Source organism: Colletotrichum godetiae (assembly GCF_030913485.1).
Source record: "Colletotrichum godetiae strain CBS 193.32 chromosome Unknown BDP55scaffold_59, whole genome shotgun sequence".
Classification (NCBI taxonomy): domain Eukaryota; kingdom Fungi; phylum Ascomycota; class Sordariomycetes; order Glomerellales; family Glomerellaceae; genus Colletotrichum; species Colletotrichum godetiae.
Window position 1 is genome coordinate 178,308 of NW_026851307.1, and position 19,440 is coordinate 197,747.

Below are 19,440 nucleotides of genomic sequence, written 5' to 3' on the forward strand. Positions count from 1 at the left end.
TCTATGGACTGACCAGTCATACGGCAGAGATGACCGAAGGGGGGGGTTGTCATGGATTGATGACCCTGAGATGGGTGCTCTGTCTGTCCGTTCGAATATTCTAAAAAGGCAAAGGCTGCTGTTCATGTTACTACCAAAGTTCACATGGTTCGCATACATATATGTACATGACGGACGTCGTCTGTGTTCCTGACTGCCGTTCCTATCTGGGATCTGCACCTCTATTCTATTCAAGTCCTTCTTTTCTTGACAAGCATACTCGATAGAGCAGTTACCATCTCAAACTTGAGGCAACAACGAGAGCGTGGGGAAATACGAGGACTTGGGTACCATCGAACCAGACCTGCGATCGATCGCTGTCGTGATATCAGTTACGTTGCGAAACTTGGCGAGCAGATCGAACCACGACGAGGCCACTCGATTCCGTTTAGCAGCACACCCAAATCGATCGCCACCATGTCAGCAAACGACACCACGATACGGCGGCCTTTCCGCGAGTGTACCGAAGTCTCGGAGCTATGCCCCGTCGAGATGACAGTCTTGTCCTACTACCCCAACTTCGGCGCCAACATCTTCTTCGCCATCGCCTTTGGCTTGATTGTGCTCGTGTCAGCAACCATTGGAACATGGAAGCGCACCTGGACGTTCATGGCTTTTGTGACGGGCGGTTGTGTCCTCGAGACAGTTGGTATGGAGTTCCCCTGCCCTTGCGTTTCCTCATATACGAACCGTCGTCTCAACTTGCAACTGGATGAACCATGCCTCCGTGCCCCTAAACCCCGTGCCATTATCGTGAAGAAACTCAAACCCCCCTTCCCATCACTAACACATCGCCAGGCTACGTCGGCCGCACCCTCCTGCACGAGAACCCCTGGAATAAAGACGCCTTCCAGATGCAAATCTGCACCATCATCCTCGGTCCGACCTTCATCTGCGCCGGAATCTACCTGACCCTCAAACACGTCTCCGCCCACCTCAACCCGTCCCTCTCGCGTGTCCGTCCGCGTCTGTACCCGCTCATCTTCCTCCCCGCCGACCTCACCTGCCTCATCATCCAAGCCATCGGCGGCGGCCTGGCTGCCGCGGCGGGCCAGACGAACAAGAAGCTACTTGACGGGGGGAACCAGGCCATTATTGCGGGTATCGTGCTGCAGGTTGTCGTTTTGATGTTGTTTGGAATTACCGGCGCGGATTACTGGATCCGTGTGAGGAAGTGGGCGCATGGGGCCGATGCAAGTACCGGCGATGTCGCGCTGTACCATGACAAGAGGTTCAGGTCCTTCATCTATGCTGTCGCGGTGGCGTATGCTTGTGTTATGACCCGTTGCATCTACCGGTAAGTTGAGCTGTCTCTCTAGATGATCAAAACCGGAGTGGGATGACTGACGATACTACAGTGTTGCCGAGATGGCTGGCGGATGGGGCAACCATATCATGCAGGACGAGGCCTCCTTCATGGTTCTCGACAGTGGCCTAGTCTTGATCTGTGTGACGATGCTGACGGCATTCCATCCCGGTCTCTTCTTCCCGCAGATGGCCAACGCCCGCAAGGCATCGATCGGAGAGAAGTCGGGGGCAACAACGGCATCAACACCGGAGAATACCAAGATCGAGTCCGGGCGCGAGTCCGCATGAGGAGTCGAAAGAAGGGTGTTAGAAGAAAGAAGATGATATTAGACGGATAAAGGAGGGATTATGAACATATTTTCTCGACAGACGGCTGTGTCAGCTGGGAACCGGCCCAAAAGCGTCAAATCTTTTCTTTAAAGCTCATTAGACTGTATACTTGCGCTCTGTGAAAGAAATGGACGAGAACCAGTCTGAACACTAGATTCAAACTCAATTTTTCCTTGAGCTTTGTCGACAATTTTGATGACGATAAAACAATTCAAACAAAGTTTCCCTTTTGGCGAACCGAATTCGGAACTCGTTGTTTGTTGAAGAAAATTTGTTCAACATCTTCAAGTCCCATGTGCAATATCTACAAGTATCACCTGGATAGTGACTTGGCTTCGACTACACGAGCTTGATATATTCCTCTACCTCCTCCACGCAAAGCTGTCAACATTATCGTCATCTAGAATCATCCACTTGTCAGAGGTATTATGTCAAAGATACAAACACTCCTCGTGAGCAACCCCTACCACAGCTTCACTCACAATGTACATTGCAGACGTAGTCCACTACATATGCGGCATCTGCAACACACGCCTCGGAAAACCACGCCGCCGAGTCCTCGAACAGTGTTCCGCCGCCATGTTTTACAACAAAAAAACCCAGCACTGCGGCGGTCTCAACGACACGGTCCCTGAGCTGTCCGCTTCCGACCCAGCGCTCAATCCTTTGGGCCTCGAGTTTGAAGTCTTGAAGACGGCTTTGGGATACATCCTCATCGAGCCACAGCACCGCCGTCCAAAGCCGAAAGTGATTTGTTGCGAGCTATGCGTGGACCATCTCGGCGAGAAAGAGGCGGGAGTGAGGGAGAAGTGGTGGAGGGCAGAGACAAAGGCGCTGGCGGGTACCAGGAAGAACAAACGACTCGTCCCAGGCCCTTCAACTACGGGATGGTCTGACATCTACCGATGAATGATTTCGTTGTTTCGGTAAGTACAATATCGGAAGGATCTAAACATCTACCACCCCAGATTGACGGATGCCTTTTCCTTCACTCCTTGCCTCCCAAGTACCGATAGACAACAGAAAAGTCCCGTCCCTTACACGCCGCCTCAGCCTCGGCAGAAGCATACACCTCCGTCGCCTTGCCCGCCAACTCCAACGTGGCACCCGCCTCCCGCGCAGCAACGACAGCCAACCCAAGATCCTTGCGCATCAGCCCGATCCCGAAGCCGCCCTTGTAATCTCGCCCCGCGGGGCTGCCCTCAACGACGCCCTTGACGGGGTTATTCACCTCGCTCGGCCAGCACTTGCCCGTACTAGCGTTGATGACGCCCGCGAGAACCTTGGGATCAAGACCCCACCTCATGCCCAGGTTCATCGCCTCGGCCGTGGCAATGTTGTTAATGGCCAGAAGGTAATTATTCGCCAACTTTGCAGAGAGTCCCGTACCTTGCGGTCCGCAGTGCAGGACACGCCGACCCATACGGAGGAGCGTCGGCTCAACGGCAGACAGATGGGTGGCGTCGCAGCCGAGCATGAAGGTAAGCGTGCCGGCCGTGGCGCCGACGACGCCACCGGACATGGGAGCATCGACAAAGGTGCCGTGGTTGCTGGTCGAGGCCGAGACAGAGGCGGCGACCTCGCGGGAGGAGGAAGGGTCGATGGTGGAGCAGTCTATAAAGGTGCGCTTGCGGGAGGGCAGGTCTTTGAGGATGGAGGCGTAGACTGCTTTGACGTGGGATGGTTCGGGGAGAACGGTGATGATGGTGTCCTGGTGGGGTTTAGTATTCATGCCTTGGTACTCAAGTTGAAGCAGAAGAAAGGAAGTGAGGTTCTCTCGAGGTCAGAAAACTTAGGAAGTAGTTTTACTCAGTGGACGGATGTAGGCCGCCTCATAGTTGGCAAAACAGTTTTAAGAATGCATCATACGACTATAGATGATTCATCTTGAAGATGGAAAACGAAAGATGGCAACTTACAGCTTCAATTGAGACATCTCGTGCAGTGTCAACAACCGCAACCTTTGCGCCGCCAGTCTGAGATTGGCCCATCTCCTTTGCCAGGTTGGAGACTGCATCCTTGTTGATGTCAAAGATGCGAATCTCATCTTTGGGACTCAGCTTGGACTGGAGGTTCTTGGCCATTTGGTAACCCTGGAAAGTGACAATTAGCTTGCCGAAGGTCTCAATGCCATAGTGTATTTGAGGGGCCATACCATTTGTCCTAAGCCGATGAAGCCATAGCTCTCCAACCGCCACTGCGTTGTCGCAAAGCCGCGCTGTTGGACGAATCTCGGCAGAGCTCGCAATGTGGAAGCCACCCGCATCTTGTGAAATGTATTCCAATTTCAAGTGATGAAACAAGCAGGACTCTCGTCAAGTGAAGTAGAAGACACAAGTGAACTCAAGGCAAAAGTATGCGAGTGTTCAATGCTCTCTTCTTCAAAGTTGGAGGAGAGACGGCATTCCAGCCGGTCGTAACCCCAGCTTTCCTTCCACTTCACCCGCCTGCGCGCTGCGGGGGAGCAAACCAACGGTTATCCGGGGAGCCGGCCATTGCCGGTGTTAGCCATGCCCGCTCGCACCTCGAATGATGCACGCGGGCGACCTTTGGCCCTTGGCCCCCCCGTCACCCGAGGCCTTTGTCTCCAAACCCATGCATGGCGCGTCTGCGGGAGCGGCCCCGGATGGATTGGAGAAAAAAAGAGTGGTTCCGCACCCCTTGCAGATCATGCTAGGAATACTGCATGGTTGCAAGAAGTCCTGAACGTAGGGATATGACAACCTCGCTGGAAATAAGTCAAACCTGAGCTCTGCGTCCTGCCTTCTTCTCACGATAAAGAGGTGAGTAGAAAGGTGAACATTCCTCCTGATCATCGTGAGAAATTTCTGCTCCTTATATGCCGTGGTATGTGGACCGAATGACATCAGTTTGACAAACATCATCTCCATTGCCGATGGAGACAGTTGAGACGACGATGGAGACTGAAGGGATAAGTGGTGGAGATTTCGGCGAGCAACTGACTCTTCGCCAAGGGCCTTCCATGAAACAATGGGACGTACAACCGAGTAGAAGACGATTGAGCCATTGAACCTACCAGCAGCGGGTGGGATAGGCTGAAGACAAGGACCTCGTACGGCCAACTTTCAAATTGTCATTCATTCCCCAGGCCTCTCACTCATATACTTCGTATGCGGAATATACGGATACTAGATGGAAGTCGTGGAGTGGTTCGGCCGCAGACAGACCGATCTTTACTGAAGCGAACGAAGCATTCTAGCAGCTGAATTGATGAGTACAGAACGTACATCATGGTAGGACCATATGGCATGTATCCAGCAGGCATTACAGCATAACATCTTTTGACTGTTTACGAGCGAGATAAATTGCCAAGACGATAGATAACGCCTGGAAGAAGCACATCCTGCAACGCATGCACCGTATCCCTTTCGACGCCGCAAGCAGAAAAAAACCTAAACAATACATCAACTACAATTGCCTCAATCCTGAACCACCCACGGCTTTGCCCTCCCGCGAAGCCCCCTATCGCCGTAGAGACGATCTCAATGTACACTTATTTGATCCCACCCAATATTCCACAAGCAACGAGTGAAAAGAAAGCTGGCCCGAGTGCCCTCGAGCTCTATCTGGGTATGATGAGTAAGGCAATAAAACGATATAGAAAGGCTGCCGCCGAGTTCTCGCACCAACCGCCTCCACTGCAACCTAGAGCTCCCGACACGTCAAATGACGTCTCAGAAGGAACCAACAAAGTACGAGAATGCGCTGTAAACTTGGTTAGCCAATTGTAGTCCCGTACGACAGAGAGCAAATCAGAGATACATACCCGACGGCAAGTGACACGGCACTCAGACCAAACAAAGCTCGGTTCCGTACGCGGAGCTTCTTGACCTGCACCTCGGCGGTCTTGGCCTTCTTCGACCGCGGCTCCTCTGCGACCTTCTCCTCGTCCTCATCATCTCCTTTTGAAATCTCCTCGGCGCCACGCTTGCTCTTAGCCTTGGGGCTGTCAACACCTTCTGACTTGATAGCAGCCGCCTCGACCATTTGCTTCGCCTCCGCAATCATACGCGCAGTCTCCTCAGCAGATGGTGGCTCTGCGCTCAACAGAGGAAGCTCTAGTGACACAGCAGTGTGCTTGGTCTCGTTGCCATCTTCGTCTGTCTTGATATCTTGGTCGACGATGACCTTGGCCTTGGGCTCCTCCTCTCTAGCCTCAAAGACTAACACGGGTTCCGCCTCGACGGTCTTGAGAATCGTCTTGATCTCCGCTTCGGCATCCTTGTCTTCTTCAATCACACCATTGACCTCGAGCTTAGTAGCAATTGTGGGCGTGGATTCCCGAGGCTCGACAGAGTCGGCCTTGGCCCTGCGCTTCCTGGGCGATCTGACAGGTCTGGGGAGCGTCGTAGCAGCGGCGGTCTTGGTAGGGCTTGCTGAGCGGCGAGATCGAGTGCTGCGAGGGAGTGAAGTCGGCGTAGGAGGGGCGAGCTGAGGGTGAGCCTTGAGGAGCTCGTACTTGGGAGGGGCCGTGATCTTCTTGGGAGGGCTGTCGGGGGTGTTGGAAACGGCGATAGTAGCAGGATCCAGCAGGGCGCGGATCCAAGGCGCAACGCCGTACTCCTCGGCGAGGGTCAGGGCGTGGTCTGGGGGAATCCAGACGTTGCCGGCAGTCTCCTCGGGGCTGGTGGAAGCAAGAGACTTGATGTACTTGCGTTCAGCCTCCTCCTCGGCGGCCTCGGCGTAGGGGAATGTGGCCTTGAACATTCCTGTCGCAGAAACAAAGCCATCGTGGCTGCGTCGCATCAGGAAGTAGCTGTTGGGGCTGGATTTGAAGATGCCAGAGACGATGCCCTTGGGCAAAGGAGCGCGAAGGTGGGCATAGTCGAAGACGCCGAGAGCTGCGCCTTCCCCGTCAGCAAGGTTGACCATCTTGGCCGTCAGCTGAGTTTGGCCGAGTCGACGACGGGCTACGAGGTCATCGTCTGGAGTCTTGTTAGCAAACATGAAGCGCTATGCGCAATCAATTGTTCATACAGCGAGGCACATCCTCAGTCATGAGGGAGTTGCGCTTTGCGGGCAAGTGCCGCTCTTGAGTGGTAGCGGAAGGCATTTCGGAAGTGTGGGACGGAGTGCGCAAAATTGGCGATTAAATTGGGTACGTGAAGTGACGAAGTTTGCGATGCGCGCTGGCGGCAGTCGGGGAAGGCGTCTTCCAAGTCGCGTCGACTATGGGCTCGATCGGAGGAATAAAGGACTAAATCGTCGCGTCAGTCTGAGCACTGGTAAGAGCGCATATGCGACGCGCAAGACAAGAATGATGGTGAGGGAGAGAGATAGAGAGAGAGGCTGAGAGAGAGAGAAAGAGAGAGAGAGAGTGTGTGTGTGTGTGGTAGGTGTCGCTTACTGGAGACTCGTTGGAGCTGACGGGAGCTGTAGATGGAGTTGGATCCTCGGAGCGCCGACGTGACGTGACGGGTCTGTCGCGTAAAAAAAAAAAAGGTACAGGGGTGGGTTGGCGATGCGGTTGATGAAGAAAGGATTATAATTGATTGTAGGCAATGGAGACAGCGATCCCGATAAGGGCAAGGCACAAAGAGCAAAAGCTGTCTCAAAGGCTGGACCGAGGGGGGAAAAGAAGACGGAGGGAATGTGTGTGTGAGAGAGTGAGGTAGTGGTGGTGTGAAAGAGAGGAGGGAGGGACGAGTCGGGATGAGAGAGAGAGGTGGTGACTTGTGAGGAGGAGAGGGAAGGAGAGGACGGAAGAGGAAGAGAGGCTGCCGGGGCGGGAAGGGAAAGGGAAGCGGAGGCCAGAGAGACGTACTACGTACTCCGTAGAGCTGGGCGAGTTTTGCGCGCGCAAATTGGAGCACCTCACTCACCACTACAGTTTCCAACAGCGCGTCTCGTCCCAGACTCTCCAAGCACCGGGGAACACCAGCAACCAGCAGCAGCGCAGCGCAGCGAGAGAGAGCTTCAAACTTTGGGGGTCTCCTTTGCTCATTGGGTAAGATTGGAGGGAGGGGTGGAACTGCGGGTTCGGAAAGCAAAGCGTGACGGCGTGGCCCTGACGCGGGAGAAGCCTGAGCCTGGAGGAGAGCACGTACGGAGTACTGCGTATGTCAAAGGCACTATTGAGGCGAGATATGCGACATAGACAAATACTTGGTTTTATTATAGAGAGATCGATGTAAATGATGTAGCTATCTATCGTAGCTACCACTTGCCGCATTCGACGACCACCACTCCCGGCGCTTTCCCCGGAAATGCAATGGGAAGGAAAAGTCCCTGACTCCTGATGAATGGAAGGAGGGAAGGAAGATTATCGATACGACGGTCCCTTCCTTCTTTGCCTTTACCCGTTGCGTGACCCATGTCGCGTCAAGGTACCTACCTATGTGCCTACCTATGTGCCCGCGGAGTACCCAAGGTGCTAAGCCAACCTGAGAAGGGAAAGCTGAGGCTTTTGATCCTCACAGCTCAGCACACGTTTCCTCAGCGCACCAGACAAGCTCTTGAATGAGAGTCTCCCCCCCTGGTCCCCAACAGTTCTCGTCGCGAACGCGCAAAGCTTTGAACACCCTGGGCGCCGTTCGCAGTCTCCAGTCTCCAGTCAAGCGGGGACAAACGAGCCAGGGCCGTCGGTGGCTTCTTCAAGCTCAAGAGGGTCCAGTGTCCCTCGTCCCTTTTCACTCTTCTCCAGCATGCCGCGCATGTGGCATGGATATCCCCCCTTTTGAAGCTTGCCGACATCCTTCCTTGCACCAAATTGAAAGCGGCGGCAGCAACAGAGCCGACAGCGCGGGGGCCCTCCGATTGCGATTGCGCCTGGCAACGGGCGAACTGCAGCTATCCCGTCTTCAGCCCATCATTCGACCACGTTGCCCCCGTCCCGTGCATTGCAGTATCTATCGTATTAGCTGCAGCAGCTGCAGTCTAATCGATAAGGCGATAGTTTTTGCTTGAGGTCTTGGGTTGACACAATAGTAAGGATGTCCCCATCCTTTTTGCTGCGACGTATCTGTCTGTACTCCGTACCTAAGACAAATAAGGTCGATGGTTAGTCTCTAGAGTTCCTCATCTCGCCTAGGCCGAAGCGCAAGAGAGACGGTTCCAGGCACCAAGTACAATAGGGCTATGCTGCCAGAGCAACAGCACCAGGCTAACTAACATACGACGCCTTCACTGAAGTTTTGGATGGGTAACGGGCGAAAAATCATCCAGGACGTAGAACTTGGAAACGAGTGATTCTTCTTGATCTTTGAAATGGCCTGAACGCTGGAGGGTTCGGCCCTCGGACCTCCACGATTGCCTCAGTGAGAATTACATAAGCCAGCTTGGAGATGCTGCATAAACATGCCCTCCTGTGCATTAATGTCCAGGTCGCAATAATGCAAAGATAGCAACGATGCAGCTGCTAGCAAGCTCTTCAACACTGGCTATCCATATTTCGCAGATGGCCCGCATGAAGCATCTGCCACCTGTCAACCGTCGGCTTACTCCATGATGCTCTTCCAGCAGTGGAAGGAAAGGCGCTGAACTTCTGAAGCTTGTCGATTGTGCCCCTCATCAGGAACCATTCCAGACCGCTCATCCAGCCGATGCGCAGAATCGTGGTCGTTACAAACGGATGCCCCCCTCTTATCCCCCATCCCGTATCGAGATTGGCTGCAGAAGACACTTGGAGGGGCAGAGAGCTGCAGACCTTACCTTAGCAACCTATCCGTATCTAGGTACCTACACAGCGACTTGGCCTTGCTTGGGTACTTAGGATGGGTAGGTAATGTGGTACAGCAAGGTAGCACGGCATGGTCATCGCCGAGGGGCAACAGTAAGCGTTTATTCAGAGTGGTTGAATGTCTTGCTCTTCGTCCCTCTATCAAAGCTGCAGCAAAGCAACCTCACCACCGTTACGTTGCTTGGGTCTAAGGTCTCCAGAGGGGAGCGATGCACAGGAGGGCTTTGTCGATTGTGCCTGGTTTCGTGTGTGAAGTTCCATCTTGTTCCAGATGTTGGCCAATCAATGCAGGCCTAGACCCACATACCTGTCAACCAATGACATTTCTCGTTTCGTCCAGTCAAGGCCGGTCCTGAATCCATCAGAGCCCACTTTACAGCGCCCACTGTCCGCCGACTGGCCCTGACGCGGTGACGCTCCTCCCCTGTCTGGTCGATTTTTGGGTGGGAAGAAGGCAGACCCAGACCCAGACCCAGCCAGACCCGAGCACAATGAGGGGCAACGGGAAGCGGTGACCTTTGCCGGTGCGCGCTGCTGCTTTGCGGCTTGCCTCGTCTTTACTGGACGGGGGGACCAGCCATGACCTTACCTCAACTCCATCGCCCTGACCTACCTTACCACCTTACCTGATCCTCAACTTCTTTCCTCCAGAGTAAACATCGTCACAGCCTTCCCATCTACGGTCTCATCACTCACGTGTGCTGTTCTCATCCCATAGCCTCCGATACCCACGCCCCAGAACAGCTTCTACAGCTCAAGCTCCAGCTCCAGCTCCCACCTTTACCCCACCATCAACATCATCACCATGGCTTCCCACGAGCAAGAGGACACCATGCCTGAGGAGACTCAGGGCTACAAGCTCTCCCAACCCAAGCAGAGTCTGGCCGAGTACCAGAAGATGGGTAAGTTCTTTGACTATGCATTGCTCCTTGGTCCCATCTGCTATCTTTCATCTGTCTGGTCTGCTCTTCTCCATGTTTCTGGGTGCTGCTGTTTGGGGCCGGGACAGCTCCAGCTGGGTCCCTCAGAGATGCCCCTCACACCTTCCTTCACCTTGCTTTGGGATCGGTGTGTGCAAGATGGGAGACTCTCACATATCTGCACTCACCTCGGTGCCCAGAGATGGCAGATGGCATGCTCAACATCCATCTCATGGCACATCTCACCAAGAAACAGCAGGAGAAGAAGGCACCCAGCTGGTTGCACCTTCCGCACACACTCACACCCACAAAACTCATCCTCACGATTCACATTCGCCTTCACCTTTACTGCCTTTCAGCCACTTTCTTCTTAGTTCTCACCATCATCAACCTCAATTTTGACATTCTCCATTTCATCACTGCGATATCGATACCATAAGCACCTTTGCATGTAATATCCTCTCATTATCATGGAGGCGTTATATGAGGGTATGCGTCGCATGATGCAGAAGCATAACCGCAATAACGCCCTCAGCAACCGGAACTCCATTGAGCTCCCCCCTGCTCCCCTCTCAACCCCCTCGGGATCGCGTCCTCAGTCATTTAAGGTGATGGACGAGAGACACCTTCACCGAGCAAGAGCTCTTTCACGCCCTGTTCCTCCTAATCCCCCCAACTCACCCGCCTCCAAGAGAATATGCTCTCTCAAGACCCAAACCTCATTCGGGACTTTTATATGTCTCCCCTTGTTGTCAGGGCAGCACATGGTCTAGCAGTTCTTGAGCCCTTGGACATGGAACAATACGAGATGGGAGATGAGCAGCCGACTAACAACGCCACAGACGAGAACGATGAGTCTCTACAGCGCTACAAGGAGTCCCTCGGCCTCGGCGGCGGAAAGGATCTCTCTGACGCTTCCGACCCCCGCGTCTGCATCATTCTCTCCCTGACCATGGAGTCGCCCGGTCGCGATCCCGTTACTATCGACCTGGCTGCCCCCGGCTCTGAGGCGACCCTCAAGGACAAGCCCTTCAAGATCAAGGAGGGTTGCAAGTTCACCATGGTTGCCAAGTTCAAGGTCCAGCACGAGATTCTCAGCGGTCTGCAGTACGTTCAGGTCGTCAAGCGCAAGGGAATCAAGGTCAGCAAGGACTCTGAGATGCTGGTAAGTCTTCCCTCCACCTCCTTTTATTTTGAAATTCTGATGCTGACTGTTACCTCCAGGGCAGCTACGCTCCCAACACCGACAAGCAGACCACTTACACCAAGCGCTGTAAGTTTTGCTCCTTAGTCAGGATCCCGTGTTGTAATGCTGACCCTTGCTTCAGTCCAAGAGGAGGACGCCCCCTCCGGCATGCTGGCTAGAGGTCACTACAACGCCATCTCTAGCTTCGTCGACGACGACAAGAAGACTCACTTGACCTTTGAGTGGTCTTTCGACATCGCCAAGGACTGGTAGAGTGGACAGGGCCCCTGATGGCTGCCCTACTCTCGCCCTGACATCATTCTCATCAATCCGATAAACTGTCTTGTCGCCCTCGCCTACAACTTCGTCTTCCGAATTTTGTGTCTTTCCAGGAGGGAGACCCCGCGCATCGGCAGATGAGCTCTACTGTTTTTATGGGTAGATTCGAACCCGATCACGGTTGGGAGGACATTCGCGATGGAAATCGAGGCAGGCAGGACAAGGACAGCATCTCACTCGCTCACTCACAACAAAAAGAATTCAAAAGGTCAACCAGTCACGGCCCTCACGCAGGAAACATCGGTGATGGACCAGGCTGATAAAAGTCCTTTTCTTCTCTTGCTATACAACAAACACACACACACACACACACACACACACACACAAACTTTGCTCCCAACCTCTTACACTGGTTCATGGCATATGAAGTCACGATTACAAAACAAAAATTGGACGGTTTAGATTGCAGATACTTCTTTTTTAGTTCTGCTGGGTCATCATCTTTTGTCCCCAAGCTAAATACAGATCCCTTTGGATCCTCATCAAATGTTCGTCTATGGGTCGTCCCGAGGCGTAAGGCGTGAGACGTGACATCTTTTCGACGTATTCTAATCATGGTGTTTTTCACCTTACCATTGCTTTCTGTAATGGCCTCTTTGAAAGGGACTTCTTGGTGCACCTGAATCTAGCCTCAGCCACACACCATTTTGTGCTCCTGCATGGCAATCCTCGCCGTCTATTCTACTAGTAGGCATGGCATTACAGCCAAACTCGATGCTCCTCCCAAGCCACGCTACAGGAAGTAATCGGGAAGGGAGTTGCCATCTGCCTGTTTCTCTCCACCGCCCAGCTGCATATCTTTGTGCTGGTCATTCTCTGGTGCTGCGGCAAAGACGTTGAAAAACCTCTCGCCAGTATCGCTGACTTCCAAAACACTAGCCATGTTTCCACATCGGTAGCAGTAGTTGGGTGCACTCCATACAGTACTCAATCGATCGTCGTATAATACTTGGAAACCCTCCTGGCACAGCTGGTGCGCTCTCAGGATGTGGTCCATGTTGTTTACAGCCAAGAATTTCTTGACCACCTGTGCGCCAAAGGTATAGCCCGCTCCACGTGGACTGAGAGAGAACTCGTCGCGCTCAGGATCGGGGTCAGACCAGACTAGGTCGGCCATGGGGCCTTCGTGGGGGATTTCGCGGAAGCGATCAATGATGACGATTTGGTCGATTGAGTGAATGGATGGAGAGAGGCCTGGAGCGTTCAAGTTAGCGAAGTGATCAAACTAGCAGTGGCTCAGGAGCGCGCGTGGAGAGTGGGTCATCTTACCACCGTGGACGCAGAAGATCTTGTCGTTGATGACCACGCTCAAGGTTAGAAAGTCGAACATGTCGGTGAAGTAATGCCACACATTGGCGTTTCCGTACTTTCTTGAACACTCTGTATAGAAACCATAGGACTGGGTGACGCCGCGAGACTCATGGTTGCCTCGAATCAAATGCACGCGATTGGGGTATCGTAGTTTCAAGCACACAAGCAAAGATATCGTCTCGACACTGAACATGCCACGGTCGACGTAGTCTCCTGTTGAGCGGCCGGTCAGTAAGCCTTTGCATTCCTGACTTGGACCCAAGACGTACCTAGAAACAGATAATTGGTGTCTGGGCACCAGCCACCAATCTTGAAGATCTCGATCAGGTCGTAAAACTGGCCATGGATATCGCCGACGACGGTGACGGGGGCGCGAACGTGGACGACGTTGCTCTCGCGCATCAGCAGTTCCTTGGTTTTGGCGCAAATGGCCTCGATGACGGATTCGGCGAGAAGTTCCCTCTTGTACAAGCGCGAGATGCACTCGTCGAGGTCGACGGAAGCTATGGTAGCACGGCTAGGTCAGAGAAGCTGCATGGCCCTGGAGAGAAGCGCAAATCTTACCTGGGAGCCCAGGCATATTCGACGTGCTGGTATGCGACAGCAGCTGCGAGGCTGGTGGTATCTAGCTGATTTTGGGGTTTGTAGGGTGTAGAAAGACTACAGCAGAGGGTTGTCGCAAAGGTCGGCAGTTCACGAAGCAGGTCGTCGGAGACCACTTCTACTCAAGAGGCGGGCTATGTGTATTGGGGAGCTTCGTGGTTGTAGTAACATGATCGAGGACGACGTGTCTTTACATGGGAGCAGGAAGCGCGCGGCGGCAGAATGGACGAAGCAGACGAGTTGGAGCGCAGGCTGAATCGACGACAGATGGGGGGTAACAGTGCACGCCTGTATTCGGTGGACTTTGAGTCCTCGAGTAGCTCAAGATACCCAGTCGCCCAGGGCACAGGAGAGGAAGACAACGAGGGGAAGAGATTTGTGGGTGTAGGCCGTGGCGATGCTCTCGGAAAGAGAGAGCGTGGTGAGGTAAAGTACCTACCTTAGCTTATTCTTCAGTCGCAGGTGTAGTTGAATAATCTTTTTAGGATGGGTGGCAGCTCTGGCGGCGGGCAGAGAGGGACGTCATGCAGCAATGTGCTGCAATGGAAAGACGACCCGACGTCCTTCTCAAATTGGAAGCAACTTGGGGAAGCTCGGACCCGGCTGAGAAATCCCATCCAAACATCAGACACCTCACACCGAGTGCCCTGGAAGACGAAATGTGATTGGATTTGGTCACGTTTATGGGTCCCACTTGCAAACCTGGCAGTTGGCAGACACGGCAGGTTCAAGGCGCTTACGTACACACCAACGGTTTTAGGGGCTGTAGTTCGCTACAATCCCCTAGCAGGAGGCTGCAGAAGCGCTGGAACCAAGGCACACGGCGCGAGGTGATGGACGGGAGGCCAACTGCCAACCACTGGCCAAGGAAGCCCGGACTTGCCTGGTTAGCAGGGGGCGCGGCCATCCATCCTGGCACCTGGAACGGCTGGGGTCATATAAAGTCACCTTCCCCCCCTCCGTCTGGCGTGCGTTGCCGGGTGCGCCCTTTTCTTTTCCTCACCTCACAATTGCGTCCCTATGGATAGCCTCCATTGCCAATCTGGTATTCGTCCCGTTTCCACCGGTTCGCCGAGCTTTTCCGTTCATTGTTATTTTCTCCGCAGCGGCAGCGTTCGATCTGCGATTTCAGAGAGACAGACATAATTCTGGTCGCTATTGAGAGCTCCGGCAGTGGACTGTAGCTCGATATTTCCTTGGTTATTTTCAAACGCGTTCATCATTCACACACACAGAGAGAGAGAGGCTGGGCTGTCGACATGGTTCGCTGAGCTCAATTCCTGACCGTCTCCAGGGTCCCAACAGCACCTGATATCTGGATCGTTAAAGAACAGCGGCCACCTCTTTTCCTTCACCTTGGCTTTCCCTCAATTTCCCAGGCATCGACATCTCTCTGGTCTACTCAAATGCCACCATCGTCTATCTACCTGTCTTGGTCTCAGCTCGAATCTAGGCTATCTAGCATTTTTTTCTCATTTCCTGTTTCAACCGTCTCATCTTGCCCCTGGTTGAACTCAGATGCCCTGCGCCTGCGTCGCGCGATGGACCAGCATCTAGATGCTCCCAGTTGATATATCCGTGTCTCTACCTTTCCGAGCTTCGGGCAGCTCCAAAATGCCCTTGCGCACAGCATCATAGTCTGCCAATTTAGCCCATTGAAAGCAGATGCAAGCTTCCCAAGATCTGGCTCATGACAGCTTCAGATGTACAATGAAACCTGTCATGTACTCAGATATCGTCCCTCGAGATCCTAGTTCTCAGATGATTTTGATGCACAAAGACAGTGCGTACTTCACTACTCATGCATGACATGCTGGCTGTGGCCTTTGATACTGCAGTCTGCATGTCAAGATCCACCCCCGCAAGGCACAAGACACGTTCGACAAACAGGACATCAAGTTGCATTGCCTGCCAGCCGAATGCTGCCTCTTCCCGATCATCAATGTACTCGAGTCTGGCTGGCCCATGTCTCTTGCTGTTCTGGCTGCCTGGGAAAAAGAAAGCGTGACACCCGGCCCGATGAAATTCCGGTGCCTTTCAGCCTTCCGCGGAAAGAGATGCCGTGGGTGTTCAGCTGTGCCTCACTGGGCAGGCGCATTGCCCCACTTTACGCCTGAGCCTGGGCGCGCAACCTTCGTCTTTTGGTCAACTTCGTCGCGCTTTCCCACGACCTCATCCCAGCTACCCCCTCTGGAATGAGACAAAGCCCACGACAGTCGCCTGGTGTAGGCCTCACCATCAATATCCCTCGTCTAGAGGCTGGAATACGGCCTTCTTCGTCAACCAACCTCATCTCTCCTCTCTTAGTCCGGCCGTCAACAGGCGATGCGCCACCTCAGGCTGCCTAGGCGCATTCAACAGAGACCTTTGAAGGCTTCGCAATTTCTGTCGCCCTGATCAACGGACTATCATCCCGTGTTTCAGTCAACCCGGGTGATTGTATACGCCCCCATCTTCTATATTCTGGGGTCAACCATTCTCAAACATATCATTCACCTGCTGTAAGCGCAGCGTGAACATCAAGGTTGGCGCCTCTGACTCTCCTTTCCCGTCTTTGGCGAGCACCTTCTGATATATCAAGTCTTTTCTTATTCAGCCCGTGTTGGGAACTTATTCCGAACCCTCTTTCTCAGCAGCATCGGGGTACCCCCATCCTGCCCTTGTCTGTTTCTTGCCGGGCTACTCCTGGGCCATAGATGGCATTCGGTTCCTCGTTAGCTTGGTCGCGGTACTCCTTCAAACACTTCCATTTTCTTACCCGTTCCGGGCCTGGGTCAAAGCTGTACGCCAACCCAAAATTTGAGAGATCCCACCGTCAACCATGGCCGACCACGCGCCAGGAATGGGGCCGTCCATGAAAGAGCCCAGCTGTATTAATTGTGGCGGCATTGGACATTGGGCCGTAGCTTGCCCGGAGCCTGTCAGAGCGAAGCCCGCGTAAGTTGCATGATGCAGAGTCTAGTTGGACGTGACCACAACTGCCCCCTGCTTCAAGCTCGATCATGAACTGACCCGACGAAAGTGGACTGTCCCGGAAAAACACTTCGAGTGGCCATGATTACCATAGCCGGGGTGGTGAACATCAGCACAGCGGCCGGCGTCCGGGCGCTGTTGTGACCAAATATCCGGCCCCACCAAGCGGCAATCCGATCGTCACTCGCTACGCTCCGCCCCCGGGTCAACCCCATGCTTCTCCGTACCCCGGCCCCCTGCCATCTTATCCGTCATATCCTCCACCTCCGAATGGCTATCCTCCCCCGCCAACAGGGAACTACCCCAGCTATTCCCAATATAACCCCCCGCCGCCGCCGCCTCCCCCGGGTGCCCACCCACCACCTCCCGCTCCTCCTGCACCGTATCATTACCCACCAGCCGTCCAGTATGGAGGGCCTCCACCTCCCGGTCCCTCTGGTCTGCCACCTCCTCCCTATCAACCACCACAATACGCTGGCAGTGCTCCTTACCCTCCTCCATCCTACCCTTCCGCACCTGGATATCACGCTGGTCCTCCACCTCCAGGCGGTCAGTATCCGCCCTCATATAATCCAGCACCGCCGGGAGGCTATCCTCAGCCGCCCTACGGATCTCAACCGCCTCCAGCACCGACCTCTTACCCTCCTTCATGGGGACCACCCGCTCCGGGGTATGGTCACCCTCCTCCTTTGCCTCCCCCCCCTCGTGCTACACCACCCGGACTCCCACCGATACCCCCTCCAAGGCACCAACCGCCGCGAGACCGGCATGGCCGACAGCGACAGGGGCAGAACAACCGAGATCGTTCTCGCCGGAACAAACACGGCAATCAGTCGAAACGGGATCCTTCACAGCCCAGGCCCAAATCTGACAATAAAGCTAGACCTGGACCACCGCAATTACAGCTTGAAGCCGAATCAAAGGCCGCCGAGGCGCCATCAGTCGCGAGTGGTACACCTGAAAGCAGAATAATCAATGTTGCCTCAGAGCAGGAAGCTGAAGAAGAGTATGATTGGAACTGGGAAGAAGAGATGATCTTCAAAGAACTAGGGAAAACTCACCAACCAGACCCGATTGCCATGCCACTACCTGGACCTGAAGATTACCATGATAACATCGTGTTACCTCCGGCATGGAACGCCACGTGGATTCAGTCTCGATTTGCAAAAGAAAGCAATTTCGTAGAATTCTCGCGGCCGATTCGAGAAACCGAGTTCTTCGTTACGATGCAATACGACCCAGCATTCTGGAAGTGTCCTGTGGGGAGTGCTCCCAAGCAACCCCCTGAACCGCGAGAGAAACTCAGCACGTTCAAGTCCAGTCGCCTTCCGGGGTTTCCATCTCTCCCACCGAAACCTCCTACTCCAGAAAACCGTGATTATCGTCTTATCAATAACCGCAAGCGGGCGTTGGACGATTCACCATACAAGAACCCAAGAGCCAGGGGTGGTCAAGAAGGTGGTGAATGGGCGGATCAGCGTCATAAGAGGCACAAGGTCGACTCGCTTCCTGACTATAACGCCACTTCACCGCATACTCGGAGATCCAGGGAGGACTCGGGGCCGATTGATCGCTATCGTCATCAAAGACTAGAACGCACCGATTCCGATCCAGGCCAGACGCTCCTCATGTCTTTGGACGAGTCACAAGACGCCGGACCATCCAGGCGATTTGACGATGCGGGTCTCCAGGACTCTGGATATTCCGGTTCTCGAAATGCTCGCAGACAGACTTTGAACAACAACTTCCAGGAAAGGGGGGCATCCCCACCTATGCTTCATCGCGGAACATCACGCCCAGAAAGCCGACCGCATAGTCGACAGGCATCTCGACCCCGGTCTCGTTCGCGACAGTCCCGCCGCCGCGGATCCCACAGTAGCCATGATGATTCTCGTCCAGCTTCTAGGCAATCTGCGGCGTCCTTCGGCACTGACGCATCAGAACTATCAGCACTAGAGGCCGAACTACTCGGCATTGCTCCCAAGTCCAAGGGTGATCGGGATGGCAAACCGGACGGCATGAAGATGCGCAAGCGCGTTACCAAGGTCGATTCGGCTTATAGGTAAATTTTATATCTCAACCATTTGTGTTCCCTTGCTAACCCGGCCTTGAAGTCGCCGATGGTGATTTCCTCGTCGGCTTCCGTCTCTAGGACCGTACTTTTATGATTCAGCAGAAGCACGACATCCACGGCGTAGTAGCAATACTACAACCGTAATCACGCAGACAGTCCCTGCGCAATTGTTCGCATCATTACACTCTAAACGGCAGCAGCCTAGACATAGAAGCACCGCTATAATACATAACAGTCTGACGGCATTGCATCAAAATCCGGCGTTGAGATGGAGTGAACCTGGTGGCCGAGGATTGGATCTTCGGCCTGGGAAAAGGGCGTCATGTGGGTAGAATTCTCGTTGAATGATTGATAGCCATCTCGTTTCTTGCAATAGGCACCACACCGTCCGTCCATCCCCTATTCTGTGTATGTATGTCCGAGAGAGACATGCGAATGGCCAGGCCAAAATCAAATTCTTGACAGAATCGCAATGCTTCCTTCGCCGCCATTGGTTGAAAGTGTTTAGTTTCCTGCCCGCCTGACACAAGTCCGGTGTCAAGTCTTTGCAAGACCAAGCAGAAGGGATGTGGCCTGTGCAGTAAAAGTTTATTGAGCTTCGGACGAGGGCAGAGTTTGTCTCAAAGCGTACAATGATCAGTATCCTCGGGTCATTTTG

At 53.8% G+C, this 19,440-nt stretch overlaps 7 protein-coding genes across 7 annotated transcripts; 4 read left to right on the forward strand and 3 right to left on the reverse strand.

Annotated features, from left to right (window-relative positions):
- The first annotated feature begins 188 nt into the window (after positions 1-188).
- Positions 189-1,699, forward strand: BDP55DRAFT_338399 (RTA1 like protein). Its single transcript, XM_060566901.1, has 3 exons — positions 189-688; positions 838-1,336; positions 1,398-1,699. The coding sequence occupies exons 1-3, from the start codon at positions 457-459 to the stop codon at positions 1,633-1,635; spliced, it is 969 nt and encodes a 322-aa protein (XP_060424328.1). The 5' UTR covers positions 189-456; the 3' UTR covers positions 1,636-1,699.
- A 461-nt stretch (positions 1,700-2,160) lies between these two features.
- BDP55DRAFT_733199 (uncharacterized protein) lies at positions 2,161-2,586 on the forward strand (the record flags this gene model as incomplete). The annotated part of the gene is made up of 1 exon (XM_060580049.1): positions 2,161-2,586. The coding sequence occupies one exon, from the start codon at positions 2,161-2,163 to the stop codon at positions 2,584-2,586; it is 426 nt and encodes a 141-aa protein (XP_060424329.1).
- On the reverse strand, positions 2,517-4,209 carry BDP55DRAFT_679377 (3-hydroxyisobutyrate dehydrogenase). Its single transcript, XM_060576045.1, has 3 exons — positions 3,833-4,209; positions 3,597-3,770; positions 2,517-3,388 (listed from the first exon to the last, which is right to left on the reverse strand). Exons 1-3 carry the CDS (start codon positions 3,941-3,943, stop codon positions 2,666-2,668), a joined length of 1,008 nt encoding a protein of 335 aa, XP_060424330.1. The 5' UTR covers positions 3,944-4,209; the 3' UTR covers positions 2,517-2,665.
- A 1,163-nt stretch (positions 4,210-5,372) lies between these two features.
- On the reverse strand, positions 5,373-6,751 carry BDP55DRAFT_733201 (KilA-N domain-containing protein; the record flags this gene model as incomplete). Its single annotated transcript, XM_060580050.1, has 3 exons — positions 5,373-5,403; positions 5,465-6,623; positions 6,676-6,751. The coding sequence occupies 3 exons, from the start codon at positions 6,749-6,751 to the stop codon at positions 5,373-5,375; spliced, it is 1,266 nt and encodes a 421-aa protein (XP_060424331.1).
- Positions 6,752-9,800: 3,049 nt separating this feature from the next.
- On the forward strand, positions 9,801-12,147 carry BDP55DRAFT_679386 (immunoglobulin E-set). Its single transcript, XM_060576046.1, has 4 exons — positions 9,801-10,278; positions 11,139-11,461; positions 11,521-11,569; positions 11,625-12,147. Exons 1-4 carry the CDS (start codon positions 10,182-10,184, stop codon positions 11,753-11,755), a joined length of 600 nt encoding a protein of 199 aa, XP_060424332.1. The 5' UTR covers positions 9,801-10,181; the 3' UTR covers positions 11,756-12,147.
- Positions 12,148-12,554: 407 nt separating this feature from the next.
- BDP55DRAFT_636873 (calcineurin-like phosphoesterase) lies at positions 12,555-13,712 on the reverse strand (the record flags this gene model as incomplete). The annotated part of the gene is made up of 4 exons (XM_060572939.1): positions 12,555-13,015; positions 13,091-13,345; positions 13,402-13,635; positions 13,697-13,712. 4 exons carry the CDS (start codon positions 13,710-13,712, stop codon positions 12,555-12,557), a joined length of 966 nt encoding a protein of 321 aa, XP_060424333.1.
- Positions 13,713-16,176: 2,464 nt separating this feature from the next.
- BDP55DRAFT_338549 (uncharacterized protein) lies at positions 16,177-18,981 on the forward strand. Its single transcript, XM_060566902.1, has 4 exons — positions 16,177-16,259; positions 16,317-16,672; positions 16,758-18,770; positions 18,823-18,981. The coding sequence occupies exons 2-4, from the start codon at positions 16,557-16,559 to the stop codon at positions 18,833-18,835; spliced, it is 2,142 nt and encodes a 713-aa protein (XP_060424334.1). The 5' UTR covers positions 16,177-16,259; positions 16,317-16,556; the 3' UTR covers positions 18,836-18,981.
- The last annotated feature ends 459 nt before the right edge of the window (positions 18,982-19,440 follow it).